At 52.6% G+C, this 13,649-nt stretch overlaps 2 protein-coding genes across 5 annotated transcripts; one reads left to right on the top strand and one right to left on the bottom strand.

Moving 5' to 3' along the window:
* Window positions 1-366: 366 nt before the first annotated feature.
* Window positions 367-6,826, bottom strand: fastk (Fas-activated serine/threonine kinase). 2 transcript variants are annotated; one of them, XM_076022165.1, is made up of 11 exons: window positions 6,654-6,826; window positions 5,293-6,130; window positions 4,759-5,098; window positions 4,424-4,611; window positions 3,857-4,002; window positions 3,550-3,766; window positions 3,293-3,452; window positions 2,611-2,702; window positions 1,857-2,532; window positions 1,660-1,774; window positions 367-1,408 (listed from the first exon to the last, which is right to left on the bottom strand). In XM_076022165.1, exons 2-11 carry the CDS (start codon window positions 6,086-6,088, stop codon window positions 1,322-1,324), a joined length of 2,817 nt encoding a protein of 938 aa, XP_075878280.1. In that variant the 5' UTR covers window positions 6,089-6,130; window positions 6,654-6,826; the 3' UTR covers window positions 367-1,321. The 2 variants fall into 2 exon arrangements, with proteins under 2 accessions (XP_075878280.1, XP_075878279.1); XM_076022164.1 differs by having other exon boundaries at window positions 3,857-4,005; window positions 6,654-6,825.
* A 586-nt stretch (window positions 6,827-7,412) lies between these two features.
* afg3l2 (AFG3-like AAA ATPase 2) lies at window positions 7,413-13,628 on the top strand. 3 transcript variants are annotated; one of them, XM_076022168.1, is made up of 18 exons: window positions 7,413-7,643; window positions 8,299-8,398; window positions 8,504-8,572; window positions 8,677-8,772; window positions 8,806-8,873; window positions 8,948-9,100; window positions 9,214-9,288; window positions 9,365-9,489; window positions 9,565-9,838; window positions 10,068-10,205; window positions 10,363-10,516; window positions 10,613-10,720; window positions 10,795-10,920; window positions 11,011-11,121; window positions 11,221-11,336; window positions 11,420-11,620; window positions 12,039-12,233; window positions 12,413-13,628. In XM_076022168.1, the coding sequence occupies exons 1-18, from the start codon at window positions 7,560-7,562 to the stop codon at window positions 12,650-12,652; spliced, it is 2,433 nt and encodes an 810-aa protein (XP_075878283.1). In that variant the 5' UTR covers window positions 7,413-7,559; the 3' UTR covers window positions 12,653-13,628. The 3 variants fall into 3 exon arrangements, with proteins under 3 accessions (XP_075878283.1, XP_075878282.1, XP_075878281.1); XM_076022167.1 differs by having other exon boundaries at window positions 8,677-8,873; window positions 9,368-9,489; XM_076022166.1 differs by having other exon boundaries at window positions 8,677-8,873.
* The last annotated feature ends 21 nt before the right edge of the window (window positions 13,629-13,649 follow it).

Here is a 13,649-nt window from a genome sequence, read left to right as displayed (position 1 = left end):
GCAAAATATTTTAGCCTGTAAGAAACATGCCAGAATTGTTTTTCCTTTTAAATCATGCATTAGTGACCAAACCAATTCAAAACAGGTGGAGTTTTGAAAACTGGATGGACAGAGAGGGTTATTATTTCTTGCAGAAGAGTTCATCAAAGACCCAGGAAGCCAGAGACTGCTGTGAAATTTTCATGGCCTCCTATTGGCTGGCTGCCGTGAAGCTTATAAACTCCACCCACCTCCATTGGATGGGGTAGTGCTGCTCTAACTCCGCCCCTTCGTCAGTGTATAAGGCGTTGATTAAAATTTGTGTGAATGAGTCTTGTGATGACATCACAAAGGGCAGAGTGATTGAAAAACACGACAGACAGTGCATTGGTTTGCTTCGAGGTTTTATAGACATCTGCTTCATAGATTTATAGAATATAAACAAGCTTCTCTCCGTCATTCGTCTGTCACCTTGTGCACAATAAATATGACCTTTAACCCACCCTCCCCCACACAGATCACACAGAAGCTGGCTTCACCTCCAGGCCTTTGGCACGCATACACACGCACACGCACACACACACACAGTAATTACCACAAACCACATCATGTGACCGTACCCCAGCAGAACTACAGTACCCATCAGCCCCTAGGTTTTTAGAAAACACACACGATTCATCTTCATCATCACCATGATTCCCCTGATAAAAACAGACACCTCACCCCTAAGAAGATATCTTTCTTCATCCGCGCGCACATGGACCAATCACGTCGCTGCCTGCACGTGTCGAACATGAGGACCCTTTGAGGGGCCAAACAAACCCCCTGAGCAGATGAGACGGTTCAGGTACAAAAAACCTGTATTGTAATGTGATCTTCTCTGCTGGAATCAGGCATCAGCCGGAAAGTCATGTGACCAGCAGGAAGGATGTTCTGAGTGGCGAGCGCTGAGGCAGCTGGAACTCTATGGCTTCAGTGGAGCGTCTGACCCTCCACGGCAGGTTTCACGGGTAGAAAACTTCAGTGGGCGGAACCTGTGACATGCCGCACAGCCTCATGGGAATCTGAGTCCAAACAAACAATGCGGACCAGTGACGAATCACTGGAGGCTTTTTTTTGGTTTGTAAAAACCTTCGTGAAAAGATGCTTCCTATTGAAAAAGACCGTCGGTTTAATCACTTATTGATCAGAGGATTATTGATCGGTGATGAGAAACACAGCATCACCCTCCACCACTCAGAACAAACTTCTGAAGCAGACAGACCGTGGCATCTTTCTTTCTATCCCTCTGACGCACACACCGACTTACGCACACACCCACACACACAGGGAGAGATCAGCGTCATAGCGGGACATCCAGCAGCTTCTTGTGCAGGTACTGCTTCACCTCCTCGATGCCGTTCAGCTTCTCCAGCTCGTGGTACGGCAGCTGTCAAGGCGGGAAGAGAGGCAGGTCACTTGATTGTGTCCCTTAGAAGCTAATGCTATTGTTGGCATTAGCCAAGTTGCACTTGTGTCTGCTGATTAAGGCATTCAATTAAAATTGTGGTGAATTTCTTCAGGTAAAAGTGAGCATCGGTCGTTTATCACGAGGAATGACTATCGCAAATATGGAAACAGGAAGTAACAGAGAAGAGAGCAGAGACGTGGCCCAGGTGAGCAAGGAGGTGAGCGGCTGACCTGTAGGATGATGTATCCTAGCAGCCTCAGGTGGCGGTCCCTCATGGCCCGGGAACCCACCAGAACCTCACAGTTGTGGCAGTAGTGCCACTTATCATTGACGGACATGATGACCCTGCAGAGACGCACAGATCACACGACACAGTGTAGCAGACAGCAGGTTTGCGGAAAGGCGGCGTGGTCAGAGCTGGACGCACCTCCTGATTTGTCTGTGGTCTGCAGAGGAGGTCTCTGCATCGGGCCTGCTGGAGGGGCGGGCCTGGGACGGGGACGAGGGCTCTCTGTCGGCACCGGACCCATCAGTGAAGGAAACCCCCTCGTAGAATCCTGGAATCTGGCAGTCTGTGGCCTGGCCGCCGGCCCCGCCCTCGTCCTCCAGGATCTTCCCAATGGAGAACTGGAAGAGGGAGTCGGGGGCCGGGGCCCCTGCAGGTCCTTTGGCCCCCGGCTGAGCCACGCTGTCGGAGGGAGGGCTGCTGAGCGTCGAGCTGTCCTGGCTTTCCAGAGAATGCTCCTTGGGCAGGCCTGGGTAGAACTCCGACCCAGGAACATAGTAGGTGCCGTAGTCCAAGGGACCACCGTTGGTTCCAGTCCGCAGGGGTGCGGCTGGCGCCGGGCTGCGGATGTGGTGGTGGGGGAGGAAGGAGCGCGGCTCCATGGGCACGCCCACAACCTCCTGGCACGGCTGCTCCGACCCATCCTCCAGAACCGCGAATGGGGAGAACTTCTGAAAGTCTGAGGTCAGCGCGGCAACCGTGCCGTCGGCCGGCTTCGACGTCACAGCGACGCAGGATGGTGGCGGAGCGATAGCCCCTCCCACTCCGGGCTTCAGGGGCAGCACCCGGCCAGAGCTGTCCATCCACAACAGGAAGTCTGGAGACAAACACACACACTGTCGTCAGAGCTCGACGACCGCGAGGCGCACCTGGAGTGGCGCTGTGGCTGCAGTACCTGTGTAGTACCCCGGGGGGAGCACTTCGTCCTGTTTGTAGTTCTGCTCTCCCAGCAGCTGGCGCAGAGCTTCAGCCACCAGACCCTTATAACTGACACCACACAGCAGCAGTTATCCATAACCAGCAGGACCTCAAACTAGAAACCCACTCCAAAACCACTTTAGACCACCAACGCGTGAAACCAGAACCAGGCGGGTCAGAACCACAGAGCCTCTAGAGAGACTCCTGTAACCCATTAATTTCAATGGAGTTGTTCATTGATAACGGGTTACCTCTGTATTATGCTGTTGTGTCACTTCCCATCATGCCTCTGGAAAGTCATGCAATGCATCAGTCAATCAGAATGAGGCGAGACACAGCAGCACTTACAGCGCTATGACGTCACTCTTGGAATAAGCCGTTTTTTCTGGGGGATTTTCTGGCCTTCATACATATTTAAGAAAGATTACAAGTACACGACTTAAAAATCTACAATAGAAAGATTTATTACGAACCGTGTTTCAAGTCAGGGGCGTTCTGTCAGCCGTTTTACAGGCGTTTATTTTTGTATTGTGGTCGATGGGAAAAATGCTTTTCGGGGTTTTGGCTGCAGTACCTCGCCTGGCCACTGAAAAAAACAGCGCTGCCATGCCAGTCTGGTATCCATTCTGAGAATACATCCACGGTCAGGTCTGGGGTACCTGTACTTGCGGTTGACCTCATCAGCGGTGAGGGCGTGGTCGAACATCAGGACCTTGTGGGTGTCTTGCAGGCGTGGCCCGGCGTAGTCACGGTACTCCAGCTCCACGGCGGCGTCCAGCAGAGACAGGTACCGCCGCACGATGAGGGCGTAGGGGCTGTCTGCAGGGGGATGGCAGGGTGGAGGGGGGAACACGGCGGTCACACACTGGCACTGGGAGCGTTACTGGCTGCGCTGGTGAAAGTGCAGAGGCCCTACTGGTGACGTTGTTGATGAACGCCGAGGAGAAGACGCGGTGCAGCACCGGCCCGGGGAAGTGTCCCAGCTGGAAGAGAGACATGAGGATGTTGACGGTGGCGAGCGGCGAGCTGAGCGCCTTCATCTCCACCACTTCCTCCAGGCGGGAGAAGAACTGCTGCTCGTTGGACGGGCGGTAGCTCATGCGGCTGAACGGGAACACCAGTTTCTGGATCACCTGAGGACACGCAAAAGAACACCTCCGCTGAGTTCCAAGGGTCTACGCGCTCCAGGGATGCAGCCCAGGCTCCGCCGACCCCCTCCTCACCTTACTGTCCAGGTACTCCGCCTTCTTCACCAGGAAGTCAGCGATGGTGTCGAGCAGCTGCGTCTCCCTCAGACGGTGGCGAGCAATGTATTTGGCAATCAGCGCCATCGTGTACGGCGTCATGCTGTCCACCTTCTTCGGCAGTTCTTCTGTGGAGACACGTCACATGATCAGTTGCTTTCCGGCAACTCAGAGCAAATCCAGCACAGTGTTCAAAAGTTGAATTACACGAGCGGGCGTTTTTTCTCTTCTTTCGCTGATGACACAGACAAAACAACAGAATCAGAATCTGAAGATTTTATTAATCCCCAGGGTAAATTTCCTAAAATAATAGAAAAATACGCCTGACAAACACAACCTGTTTCACTGTGGAAAATTGACTGGATGAAAATGGTCTTGGGTTTGTCTGGTCTGAGGAGAGTTCTGGACAGAACTGCAGTCCTGCTCCATTACCAGCTGATTACACCGGAACAAATGTTGCCGCTTTGGGCTCAGACTATCTACTGGAGTAAATCTCCAAACATTGACGTGTATGGATGTGGCCTTGCTCCTCCCGGAAGACCGTACCTGCAAGGCTGCTGATGAACCTCTCCTGTCGGTTCTGGTAGAACAAGTGAGAGCTGAAGATCAACTCCAGACTCTTGTTGCTCGCTTCCCGTGCACTCGCGGCCAACATTTCGTCCAGCAGCGCCATCTCCTGGTCGCGAACGCCACTGACACTCACCAGGGTGTGTTTCACCAACCGGAGGATCTTCCTGAAGGAACGATGGAGAGAGACAAGCACACTTTTACTTGTTTTTTGCTCATTTCTGAATGATTTCTGCATGTAAGAAAAACAACATGTTCATCAGGATCCAGTGGTCAACGTTGTCAGTGTCTTGGATGTTGCTGCCGGTTCTCACCTGTTGGCCAGCAGCTGCTCTGGGTTTAATGTTGCGTTGCTGCTGTTGGTGGTAGAGCCAGCTGCAGCGCCCCCTGCGGCAGAGGAGGCAGGCTCCTGCAGCGAGCGCCACTTGAGTCTGTAGTAGGACAGCAGCAGGAAGAGCGTCTGCGGGTGGCGCTCTCTCTCCAGGTTCTTCTCCAGGCCGGCGAGGCAGGCCTCAGTCAGAGGGTGCTGGCTGCCAGGGTGGAGCTTCATGCTGGAGCTGAACACCATAGACACATCCTTCTGGTTGAACTGGTTGAGTCTGGACTGGGACTCTGCCTCCAGGACTTGGACCACCTGAGAGTCACTGGGAAGTCCTGCAGAGACACGACACATCAAGTCATACCTGGGCTTCCGGTCTCACAAATGCAGTGTACTTTTCCTGCCACTAGGGGCTCCCAGTCAAAACAAGACGACACGTAACGCTACGCAGCAGAGACATCATAGAAGCAAGGTGATTGGCTAACGATGCATCAAGCAGTCGCTGGTGTCAGTGAGTGTATAGACTTACCCAGCGCCGCCACCGCGTACAGACAGTTGACGATGCTGAAGTTGTCAAACTTGGCGCAGTCGTTGACGATGGCGTTGCAAAGCGTGTGGAAATCCTGATGGTCTAGGATCTGACGTCCGTCCGCGCCGTCTGCGTCCCCTCCTCCCGCCGGCTCCAACTTGCCGTCGTCCCCCGCGGCCCGCGGCGGCGGGGGCGTGGCCTGGAGCAGCTGTCCGATCTTCTGAAGCGCCACGGGGTAGTGGTTGTGGGAGATCTTGGCCGGGTTCTGGGTGACCCAGCGCAGTACCTCGTCGGGACGCCGCGAGCGCTCGATCAGCCGCTTCATGGTGAAGAACGTGTCGTAGCTCATCTTCTCGTGGATGAAGTTCCACGTCTTCTTCTTGCCGCCCGCAGGGGTCGCCGTCGCCACCGACGTCCCCCCGCCGTAGGTGTGGAACTGGGCGTGGTGCTGATAGTGGGGGGGCAGGGGAGGCGGAGCCAAGTGGGCGGGCTGAGAGTGAGGGTGGTAGTGGTGGTGGTGGAAGTGGGTCCCTCGGTGGCCGTCGGGCCGGCCCTGGTACAGCGGGTAGGCGGGGGGAGGCTGGGCCGGGTGGCCGTGGTGAGGGATAGCATGGGGTGACTCGAGCATGGCGAGACCTGCCCGTCGCCCCTGTTTGACCCCACCTCCGCCACCTCCTCCAGCCCCTGCAGTGGTGTAAAGGCGGGTGGCGTACATGGCAACTGACTGAAAGGGGCGGCAAAGAGGCTGGCGTCGAGCTCGGCTCAAGAGGCGCCACCCAGTGGCCAAAAACAGCATAGTCCCACAGCCAAGGTGCTTGGGGGCAGCAGCACCTCTCTCCTAGAGAAGAAGAAGTCATCTTAAAGAGATACATGTGATACCAACATCACAGGTATGACACACCCTCCTCTCTGTCCACCTGCCCTCGAGATGCACCGAGGCCCGGCCCGCATGCTTTAGCATCTAGACAGGTCATAAAACTTGACTTCAACGTCGTCATTCGGGTAACATAACTATGACGTCACCACTCGCCAGGAATTTTTGTCATACTTCTCAGTCCTGCCCAACAGACAGGACGTCGGGCTCACATTAGCTCTCGGCTGCAGTTAGCGGCTAAGTGACGGGCAGCACTGAGATAAGGGTGACATGCTACACTCCCAACTAATCGGCTAGCCACACTGAAAAGTTAGCAGCAAGCTACGTTAAACCAGTGACCAGAGTCGGTCCTCTACCAGCTGATAGATTAGCATGTTAGCATCAGTCTGTCCTTTCAATAGCTGAGCTGCCTGATACCTGACTCACTAAGTTGGCCCTGAACCCGGTTAGCTGTGGTGTTAGCAGCTGACTGGAGCGGTGAGTTCACCTCATAGCTCGGTAACGCCGATAGCTCCGCTCCGCTGAAACAACTGATGCCACCGACGGTGCGGTTTCCCCAAGCAGACAGTCAGCGGTCAGTCCAGTTCTCATTCCTCCACACAAGCCGCAGACGCCATCATCTTCCCAGCATGCAACTGCAGGACAGAGAGAGGCACATCGCCACCTGCCTGTTGCCTTGTGCAATTCACTCATCTACGCCTAGACACTCTTTTAGGTCCAATTCAACTACAAAAACGAATAAAAACAAATAAAAACAACTGCTGGAGCGGTTAGGAATGAATTAGCATTTTTCTCTGGACAGATAATGGAAAACAACAACAAATAAAACGTAACAGCGTGAAAATAAAAAATAAAAATAATAACTCCACCACAACAGTTTACATAAACATTTTAAAACACATTGTCACAAAACTGTTACTGTTCTGGGAGTTAAGAACGTATTATTATTGTTCTAATAATAAAGCATTTTGATTATTTTAATTGTTGTCTTTTATTGTCACGTAAGATAGTACAATAGAAGATACATTTATTTTAAATCATCAAATTTCAAATCTCCATACTTGAGTCCGAGGAATTTGATTGCCACCGTTTTACCCCAACAGTTCATTTTCATATATTACAGACAGCCACCACTCTTATTTTGACATTATGTCATGTTGCGCCATGAAACAGCAACCTTCCACTAGATGGCACTAGTCTTTCCTCTGGTGTTGTCAACAGCCAGCAAACGATTAACGCCGGCCTAGAAGGGCACCACAGAAGAAGATAAACAGCCACAGAAAACATGGCGGCGCAGGACGATTATGGAACAGGAACAGTGAACTTGAGTCGCGTTTAACAACCCTTCACCGTTGCTTCATTCCAGCAGTGCTGCAGTGTGTTCGGCCTGAGGATGGCGCTCAGCTACCTGCGGCTGTCAGCCGGCTGTCGCAGCGCCCTCAGGCTCAGGCTACCTTCCAACGCTCCGGCAAGGCTGGTAGGTCTCCATCATGCTAACGTGCTAAGTGTGCGCGTTGGCGACAGGGGTCAGGACTTATTTAAATAAAAATGTCCAACGCTCACTCCACTCCTGTTGGGTTATGTCACGTGATTCTCCTCAGCTGATGATGAAGCCATGCAACTGAGCTAATCATACAAAGGCTTCATGATTTCTCTTATTTTATGGTGCAAAATTCCAAACTTCAGGATACTGTTCAAGTTTTACATAGAAGTGCATTTCTTCAGTTTCTCTTCACTGAGTGGTTCCATCTTGGTCTTGATGCCATGCTCATTAGTAATCTGGGGGTGTCGTTTGGGCTGAAAGCATAAGACTGACAATAAGCAGCAGCGTCATTTTATTTTGGTGGGCTGAAGGGAAGACGGAGTGAAGACCTGAGATCTGCACACACGTCTGTTGTTCTTGCTGGGAAAAGAAGCAGCACCAGCTGTTTGATGACGGTGTTTTGAAAATGCCACCTCAAGCATGTAGTTATTGAATGTAAGCTGTGTCTTAAAGATGGATCCCCATTTGCCTTTTGATCTGCTCAACCATTAAAAAATACAAAGATGTCTGGATTAAGAAAATTAAAAGTCAGCCGTTTTTTTCCCAGCACATTAATTAACACCTTGTTGGCTGTTGTTCTGTCAATCAGGTGACGTGTTTGGGTGCTACAGAGCCAACAGACAATGGGCGGGGCTTTCTGAGAGACCTGTTGGGGGCCTACAGAAGGATGAGCTCCAGACCCCCCAAAGGTACACTACGGTTTCACACAGACAGAACCGCTCTTCACAAGCTGTGATTTGATATGACATCAGAGACAAAGTGTAGAAACTTTATTTTATTTTTTCTCTTTGCAGGGTTTGAGAAATATTTCCCAGAAGGTCAGAAAAATCCCCAAAACTCTGAAGCTGAAGCAGCAGCCAAAGGTAGACACCGCTGAGCTGTGTGTGTATGTGTCATTGAGATGTGAATATTGCGTTGGTTTTGATTCAGGGATTTATTCTGATCGACTGGACTGCTTTGCTTCCAGAAACCAAACCCGCGAACGCTCAGAGAGCCTCTGGACAGTCCAGTGGAGGAGGAGGAGGTGGGGGAGAAAGCGGAGGAGGAGCAGGAGGAGGAGGGGGTGGAGGAGGAGGAGGAGGAGGAGGAGGAGGAGGAGGAGGAGGTGGTGGAAAGCGAGGAGGCCGCCGAGATGACTCTCACTGGTACAGTCGTATGCAGAAGGTCAGTGTGGGCGGAGCCAGGGAGTGCGACCTGTGCAGGCGCTGAGGTTGACCACTGTGTTGTGTCGGCTGCAGGGCGACATTCCATGGGACGACAGAGAGTTCCGGATGTTCCTCCTGAGTGGAGCGGCATTCTGGACCACCATCACTTATTACTTCTTCCTCAGAGACGGAGGCCGAGAGGTCACCTGGAAGGACTTTGTCAACAACTACCTCTCCAAAGGAGCGGTGAGGAGCTCAGCCGTGTCCCAATCTTCTTGCTGCTTCTGTTACGATCAGGCACCGCCGATTCAGCCAGTGTTGCTGTCAGTGAGTGCTGACAGTCTTTGTTTGACCCCCAGGTGGACCGTCTGGAGGTGGTGAACAAACGCTATGTCAAAGTCATTTTCTCTCCTGGGAAGACGCCGGTGGACGGAGTGAGTCTCAGTCCTTATGGGTCAGTGACCAACAGTCACAACAGCGGTGGTGACGTCACGTCTCTTCTTCCTCCAGCAGTACGTGTGGTTCAACATTGGCAGCGTGGACACCTTCGAGAGGAATCTGGAGACGGCTCAGTACGAGCTGGGCATCGAGGGAGAGAACCGCCTGCCGGTGGTCTACTCCACCGAGAGTGACGGGTGAGCAGCAGACGTCCACCAGCCGGGCTCTGCTCCGGCTCTGCTTCACGGCTGACGTCTGTCCTTCCTCTGCAGCACCTTCCTGCTGAGCATGCTCCCCACCGTGCTCATCATTGGCTTCCTGCTCTTCATGCTGCGCCGTGGGCCAGCAGGGGGGGGGCGTCCTGGCCGCGGGATGGGTGGGCTCTTCAGCGTCAGCGAGACGACGGCCAAGATCCTGAAGGACGAGATTGACGTGAAGTTTAAGGACGTGGCGGGTTGCGAGGAGGCCAAGCTGGAGATCATGGAGTTTGTCAACTTCCTGAAGAACCCCAAACAGTACCAGGATCTTGGCGCCAAGATCCCCAAGGTGTGTGCGTGTGTGTGTGAAGACAGTTTCTGACTGCTGACAGGAAGGCTCTCAGAATGGTGGCCTCAAACTATTGGCTGTAAACTGCACAAGCGTTTTGGACGAGGACTGCAGAACAAACCTCTACCAGTCCAACAGCAGCACACTGACGTCCTTAGAGACCATGTGACTGGTGTGTGGAGCTGGTCGAAGTTTTCCAATGTGTGTTTGCTATGTTGTGTGTGTGTAGGGTGCCATCCTGACAGGGCCTCCGGGAACAGGAAAGACTCTGCTGGCCAAAGCGACTGCCGGGGAAGCCAACGTACCGTTCATCACCGTCAACGGCTCCGAGTTCCTGGAGATGTTTGTGGGCGTTGGCCCCGCTAGGGTGAGGGACACACACGCATGGATGCATAGACACACACACACACGCAAACACAAAGACATAAGTCCTGTCCTCTCCTTCTGCCTCCTGATGTATTGTGGCCTGGCTGAAGGGTTCACGTGGCTCTAGCAGGATGTCTCTCTGCTCGCTTCTTGTGCAGGTCCGAGATCTGTTTGTCATGGCGAGGAAGAACGCACCCTGCATCCTCTTCATCGATGAGATCGACGCAGTGGGCCGAAAACGAGGACGAGGAAACTTTGGAGGACAGAGCGAGCAGGAGAACACGCTGAACCAGCTACTGGTGGAGATGGATGGTGGGCCACAGGAATCATGGGAAATTTAAAAACTATTTATATCGACAAACAGCTCTTGCCGGTCAGTCCGAGGCCTCACTGGTTTCTGTCTGACAGGTTTCAACACGGCCACCAACGTGGTGGTCCTGGCAGGAACCAACCGACCAGACATTCTGGACCCGGCGCTGATGAGACCCGGACGCTTTGACCGACAGATTTACATCGGTAAGACAAAGGCCACTGCAGCCTCCCACTGGACCCACGGGCACTGCGCTCACCTCTACCGCTGACCTCCTCAGGTCCCCCTGACATCAAAGGCCGAGCGTCCATCTTCAAAGTCCACCTTCGTCCTCTGAAGCTGGACCCCGACATGGACAAGGACATGCTTGCCAGGAAGATGGCCGCGCTCACACCTGGATTCTCAGGTGAGTTGCCCGGATCTGTCCAGTGATGCGCCGAAGCTCCACCGCTGCTCCGGTTCTGCAGCTTTCTTCTCTTTGCTCTCGTCCTTCCAGGCGCCGACATTGCCAACGTTTGCAACGAGGCAGCGCTGATCGCTGCTCGCCATCTCTCAGACGCCATCAACCAGAAACACTTTGAGCAGGCCATTGAGCGAGTCATTGGAGGTGGGAGCTGCTCCGCTGCTGACAGATGAAGCCAGTGTCAGCACAGCTGTGAGGCGTCGCCACTGTGTTCACACTGCTTTCTTTCACTGTGCATTTGAGGTTTGGAGAAGAAGACTCAGGTCCTGCAGCCGGAGGAGAAGAAGACGGTGGCGTATCACGAGGCGGGTCATGCTATCGCCGGATGGTTCCTGGAACACGCCGACCCCCTGCTCAAGGTGAGCCGGCGGCGCTCCGTCAGGCGGCGGCACGCGCGGGGTGCTGAGCAGGTGTGATATCATGCCGTTTGTTACTTGTGCAGGTGTCCATCATCCCAAGAGGGAAGGGCCTGGGTTATGCCCAGTACCTCCCCAGGGAACAGTACCTGTACACCAAGGAGCAGCTTCTGGACCGCATGTGTATGACTCTGGGAGGACGCGTCGCCGAGGAGATCTTCTTCGGACGCATCACCACCGGGGCTCAGGATGACCTCCGCAAGGTCACCCAGAGTGCCTACGCACAGGTCAGAGGTCGCCGAACACAAACCTTTTTTGTCCAGAGAGATTAAATTTAAAGTTCCAGTGATTGTCACATCCCTAAGGATGTGAAATCTGTCCTCTGCATTTGACCCACCCCCTGAGGGAGCGGTGGGCAGCACTGCACACACTGGGCGATCAGAAGGAACGAGACAGAGTCAGTGCCACAGTTCAGTCACAGCAGGATGCATGGGGCATGAAACATATTGTGAATGAGAATGTCACGAGACTATCTGAACACTAGGTGGCGCTAAATCTTGACACTCTGGCCCTTTAGATGTCACAAAGTTTGACTGTCGCTCTTCACTACTGAGAATGTTTTTGCCCACGGCCTCATTTTAAAAATAAACTCTGGCCTGTTTTGTGTCTGTGCTCTGACTTGCTCTTTCCTCTCATCTGTTGCAGATCGTTCAGTTTGGGATGAATGAGAAGGTGGGCCAAGTGTCCTTTGAACTCCCTCGGCAAGGTGAGATGGTTCTGGAGAAACCGTACAGCGAAGCCACGGCCCGACTCATTGACACCGAGGTCCGGACTCTCATCAGCGAGGCATACCAGAGAACCCAACAGCTGCTCACTGAAAAGAAGGCCGAGGTGGAGAAGGTAGGCAGACTCAATAGTTTGTAGCTGATCAGGAGACACTCACCGGCTGGAGGTAGAGTTCCAGAGGAAGCTTCCAGCAAAGGGCAGGATTTTGGTTTTCCTCTCGTTTCTGCATGAAAGTGATTCCATTTTGTACAGTATTAATGCTAAATATGCTGCGTTCATTGGTTGATCTGCAGGTGGCGCTGCGGCTTTTGGAGAAGGAGGTGCTAGATAAGAGTGACATGGTGGAGCTGCTGGGCAAACGTCCGTTCGCAGAGAAGTCAACCTATGAGGACTTTGTGGAAGGAACTGGAGGCTTGGAGGAGGACACGTCTCTGCCAGAGGGTTTAAAGGACTGGAACCAGGAGAGGGTTGACAAGGAGGAGAGCCAGGACGAGCAGGTGGCCCGGCAGATCTCCGGAGGGATGCCCTTCTAGAGCACCCGCCTGCTTCTCACACCTCTGGTGTGTGGAATATGGGCTTTCAGAAGAAGCCTTGAGCCCCCTCCACAAACTTCCAGCACTTTGCGCTTACACCTTTCACCCAATAGGGGCTCTGTAATTTCACATCAAGCGCCATCGGGGAACTATGACCTTCTGATGTCAACGGAACTGGTGACAGTGTTCCTCAGATTGAAGAGCTTCTGCTGCTCAGTATGGGTTTCTCTAAATTCTCTTGTTGCCTCCTGGCCTGCAGCTGAGATCCACTAGCCTCTGCTGGCTCATAATCAACTGCTCATGGTGACAGCCAATCCTCATCTGAAGAGAATTGGCATCAGACTCTCAAGGGGACCCCTGAACAGACTGAAAGTCCTTCAAAACACCACACTTGTCTGAACGGACTCATTCTAAAAACCACAGTCGTAAACCTCTGTGTCTGCGGGAGGCGGCAACTCCATCAGTATACTACATACAACATATACATACAACATTCTAAACCAAACTTGACGTCACAGAATTTTCTGATTGTAAACTGTCAAACATTAGCATAAAGAGGAGCTTCTACATGTTTTCCTTCAGTAGGTAACAATGTACCAACAATCTGAAACTGTTTTGATCCAGTGTTTCATTTCCACCAATGTCTATTCAACTACAGGGTTAAGTCTGTGATGAAGAACCAGCTCTTAGAAACAACCTGCTTGCTGAGCTGTCAGTGTGGAACTCTTGTGCTGTGTTTGTTGGCTTTACTTCCACTGAAGCTTTGGCATGAGTGTCCTGGCGTAGCGCAGGAGTTCAAGGCTGCAACGGCAACTCCTGGTTCTCCAATCAAGCTGTTTCACTGACCAACACATTAAGATCAGGGTGTTATCAATAACTCTGATCGTTCACAGATCAGTGTAGGGTTGTGAGTTAGGGCTTGGTCTCTTATAAATGTAAAATGAGTTGAGTTTAAATTAAATTATTATCAACCATTCGACAGTGATTTTTAATCAAG

This window comes from Nelusetta ayraudi, unplaced genomic scaffold (assembly GCF_046127955.1).
Source record: "Nelusetta ayraudi isolate G7.1 ecotype Tasmania unplaced genomic scaffold, CSIRO-AGI_Nayr_v1 ptg000011l, whole genome shotgun sequence".
Taxonomy (NCBI): Eukaryota; Metazoa; Chordata; class Actinopteri; order Tetraodontiformes; family Monacanthidae; genus Nelusetta; species Nelusetta ayraudi.
Note: the sequence above shows the minus strand (reverse complement) of the source record. Positions and strands in the feature narration are given on the sequence as shown.